At 42.1% G+C, this 3738-nt stretch overlaps 1 protein-coding gene across 1 annotated transcript; it reads left to right on the forward strand.

Annotated features, from left to right (window-relative positions):
• Nucleotides 1-38: 38 nt before the first annotated feature.
• LOC144641791 (uncharacterized) lies at nt 39-3120 on the forward strand. The gene is made up of 2 exons (XM_078500816.1): nt 39-756; nt 1645-3120. Exons 1-2 carry the CDS (start codon nt 105-107, stop codon nt 2544-2546), a joined length of 1554 nt encoding a protein of 517 aa, XP_078356942.1. The 5' UTR covers nt 39-104; the 3' UTR covers nt 2547-3120.
• Nucleotides 3121-3738: the final 618 nt, after the last annotated feature.

Raw genomic sequence — 3738 nt, forward strand, 5'->3', positions numbered from 1 at the left:
CGTGGAAAGCGCACCAGCTTAGAAGTGTTCGGCAGGATAAGGCGAGAACCGACTGCTTGAATCGTCTTGACGAGTCATCGGTACTTATTACCCAGGATTGGGCCATGAAGTTTTTACCGACGAAGTATCGCGAGTCACAATCCGATTGGTTCGGGAAACGTGGCATCTCGTGGCACATAAGCGTTGTGGCACGCAAAGTGGAGGGGCAACTTCAAAGCCAGGCATTCGTGCACATCATTGAGAATTCCTTACAAGATTCCTCTGCAGTTGTACGCATCATGGAGCACACTCTGCGCACACTAAAATCCGAGCATCCCGAGATAACATCTGCCTTCATTCGTCAGGACAATGCTGGGTGTTACCATAACTCAGTATTGCTGGCAACATGCAGCTTAATGCAGACCAAAACGGGCGTAAGTGTTCACCGAGTTGACTTCAGCGACCCCCAAGGCGGGAAAGGTGCCTGCGACAGAAAGGCGGCCACAATTAAGGCCCACATCAGACGACACATCAACGAAGGCCACGATGTGCAGAACGCCAAAGATTTCATAGACGCCATGTTGTCTAACGGAGGGATAAATGGTGTTCGGACTGTCCATGTTGATGTGGGCGCTGAAGGAAGGTGTATTCCTCCCGAAGTAAAGCTAGCTGGAGTAAGTTGCCTGAATAACTTTCAGTATAGCGAGCAAGGAGTAACTGTCTGGAGAGCGTTTGAAGTCGGACATGGGAGACTAATCGATCAAAGCCAAATTGAAGGTACGTATAGCTTGCACGGCGTACCAGTAATTCAAGATTTTTGGTGTTTTATTTTTTATTCTTGTAATGCCCAAAAGAAACGGTTTCTATTTGTTATTAAATTCCCGGCGATGGCTAGAATAGTTATCTAACATATGGTTACGCTGTAATATTCACAACAAGGTGTTTGGGGAACTCTGATAACTCTGAAATTGCTGGCTGAATGAAAACATTTTTAATAGCTGATCTAGTTCCTGAGTTTAAACCCATTTATCAGCACTTTTTGCCTGACTACACCGGTAAATGATTGATTGATTGTTTTAGCAAGATATAAAGTAATTAACATGCATGCCTTATATCATCTCAGAAACGAGATTTCAGGTCAGATGGAGAAAATAAATTAATATTTAGAGAGTATTTTCTTTAACTGAGAGGCGCAGTGGCCTTACGGTTAGCGCGCTTGCCTCTGAGTCGAACGGCTCGGGTTCGAGCCCTGGCAGGGTTGCTGCGTTGTGCTCTCTCCACAAAGTACATCTCTCCACCCAGGTGTATAAATGGGTAACGGCAAATTTACTGCTGGGGGTAACCCCGCAATGGACTAGCATCCCATCCAGGGGGAGTAGCAATACTCCTAGTCGCTTAATGTAACAAAAACTGGGATAAACTCCGGCTATTTACGGGCCACTTGGCTCGGACACAGACTTTACCTTAACCTTATTTTCTATAAAGAATCCTGAGTTTAAAAACGTTTGTCAATTACAAATTTCAACGCAAACTAAACGCTCGCACTTTTTCCATCGTGATTATATTAAAAAATCACTGGTTCACTTGACTCAGTCACTCAAATTAGACGCATGTATTCCCACTGTTGTATGGTATCCTTTACGACGATATGTCTGTTTCTTGCAGTTCCAAATTACTTGCAAAATTGTTCTTTTGTTGGACAATTTTCGTCTGGAGACTTTGTGAGTGTTTCTCAAGAAAAGTCAATTAAAGTGCGGGAAAATGATGATGAGCAACCAGCAGTCGAGACAGACAAGTCCTCGTGCGAGCTCCTTGGGTGCCCTAATGAAGGTTGCATAAAGATGTACCAGCGGCACTCAAGTCTAGAAAAACACCTTCTGTTTGGACAGTGTAAGATGGTAGCTGAAAAAGAAACACTTTATGACATTGCAATTAAAAAATACCACGCCCTTTTAGCTGACGGCACGAGCGAGGCAGTGTCGGCAACCCCTGATCAAGGCCACACCTTTGAAGGTGCAATCCCGTTACCCGAAGGCTGGGCCTTAAAGTCAACCAAAAAAGCTACCCGTTTCAACGACGCCCAGAAGAGTTCCCTAGAAGACAAATTTAACCTTGGGCAAGCAACAGGCCAAAAACAGGATCCCAACGTCGTAGCACGCGACATGCGATTTGCAAGAAAAATGGATGGCACGAAGCGTTTTAAGAGTGATGACTACCTCAGCGCGCAGCAAATACAGGGGTTTTTCTCAAGAATGGCGGCGAAATTGCGTCATGGTCAGCTGGATCTTCTGGAGGAAGATATCAGAGCAGCAGAAGAAGAGCAGATGATGGACGACACACGGCAAGCTATACTTGAACAAGTGCAGTTGCGGCATCCAATCGTGTATGATACCCTTGATATTTGTGCCATGTACAGGGAAAAGCGGCTGAAGCAACTCAGTATTGCAATGCTCAATACAGTGTGCATTTATTTTGACATTTCTACAGAGGGATTTAATTCCAAGCGCAAAGCAGAGTACATTGCTGTTTTAAGTGAGCTTGTCCTCGCTTGTGACTGTTGTAAGTGAATTAATATGTGAAACTGACTTGTCCCCAGGCCTCTGTGGGTAAGGCGAAAAAAATCTTTTATTGAACGAAGCATGAAATATTTCCAGTACTAAAAAAGGTTGTGCTTCTGATGTTAGTGAAAGTAAGAATAATCAGTTACTGCCTTCAAAAGACAAGACAAAGAAATGCGTGTTTGAAATTACAAGAGGACAAACATGCTTCCTTGATTTCAGGATATCTATCATGTTAAAGAGAAAAAATGCATTTACGGAGAACGCGCATGTAAAATTCCCAATACTGGCGGTATTTTTCCTACAGTTTGTTAGGTATCTATTTGCCCAAGATGCGAATTAATTTATTGAAGGCAAAGATAACACAATCGTGTCAGGTGGAAAGAAAAAAGGAAAACTAAACTAAGGATGATTATCATTATAAATATTATCCTGTGTCGCACCTTTTTAGAGTAAAGAACTGGGGGCAAGAAAAGTGACCGAAAGCAAAGAGTTTTTTCATTGTTAAAGCAAAATTTCCACTATAACTTGCTTTATAGCCTTTAAATTTAGCGTTTTCTTTCTTTTGAGTCGTTTTTCTTTACACATTGTACAAAACCCCTCCCCCACCTCCCCAGTCTTCAAGGGGTGCTTGGGTACCCTGTGCCTGTGGTTAATATGTAACTTGAAAACATTCGCCGACAGTTAATGGATTTGTAGAATGGATGCATTTACGTTACCACTTCTCGTCAAAATAGGCTCGATAAAGGTAGGAAAATGTGTAATTAATTTAGTTTACTATCTATTCTTCGATTTTTAAGGAAGATTTATCTCGGTGGTGATTTATAAACTGATATTTTCATTGCGTGCATTGTCGACCTGTCGACCTCGCCAAACCGCCAGATGTAATTTGCAGAACTTGTAACTCAAAATAAACGTGCTTAAGAATGTTCATTTGAGGCTTATTTTTACTGTAGAATATAATAAATGATTTCGCTCGGTTATTTGGGAGACTAAAAATACTATTTGACGGGGAATAAGACCCAAAGTCGAACTTTCTAGATCAATGCGTGCGATAACAATCGCAACATGAAAGGTCAAACCGCCAAGTAATTAGCTCAAGTGTCATGTTTTCAAGCCGCTCTCGATTTTTTCCGTTTTATTTACCCAGGCTAGTTTTTGGATAAAATCGAAGATGAAGTGATACCTTTATTCAGAAAAA

The sequence above is a fragment of the Oculina patagonica genome, chromosome 2, assembly GCF_052425735.1.
Source record: "Oculina patagonica isolate OP01 chromosome 2, crgOcupat, whole genome shotgun sequence".
NCBI classification, from domain to species: Eukaryota; Metazoa; Cnidaria; class Anthozoa; order Scleractinia; family Oculinidae; genus Oculina; species Oculina patagonica.

Excerpts from the sequence above, each read along its gene's own strand:
- LOC144641791 (XM_078500816.1), top strand. The coding sequence starts at position 105 with ATGAAGTTTTTACCGACGAAGTATCGCGAGTCACAATCCGATTGGTTC. Across the intron at positions 757-1,644 it reads CGATCAAAGCCAAATTGAAG|TTCCAAATTACTTGCAAAAT; the intron begins GTACGTATAGCT and ends TGTTTCTTGCAG.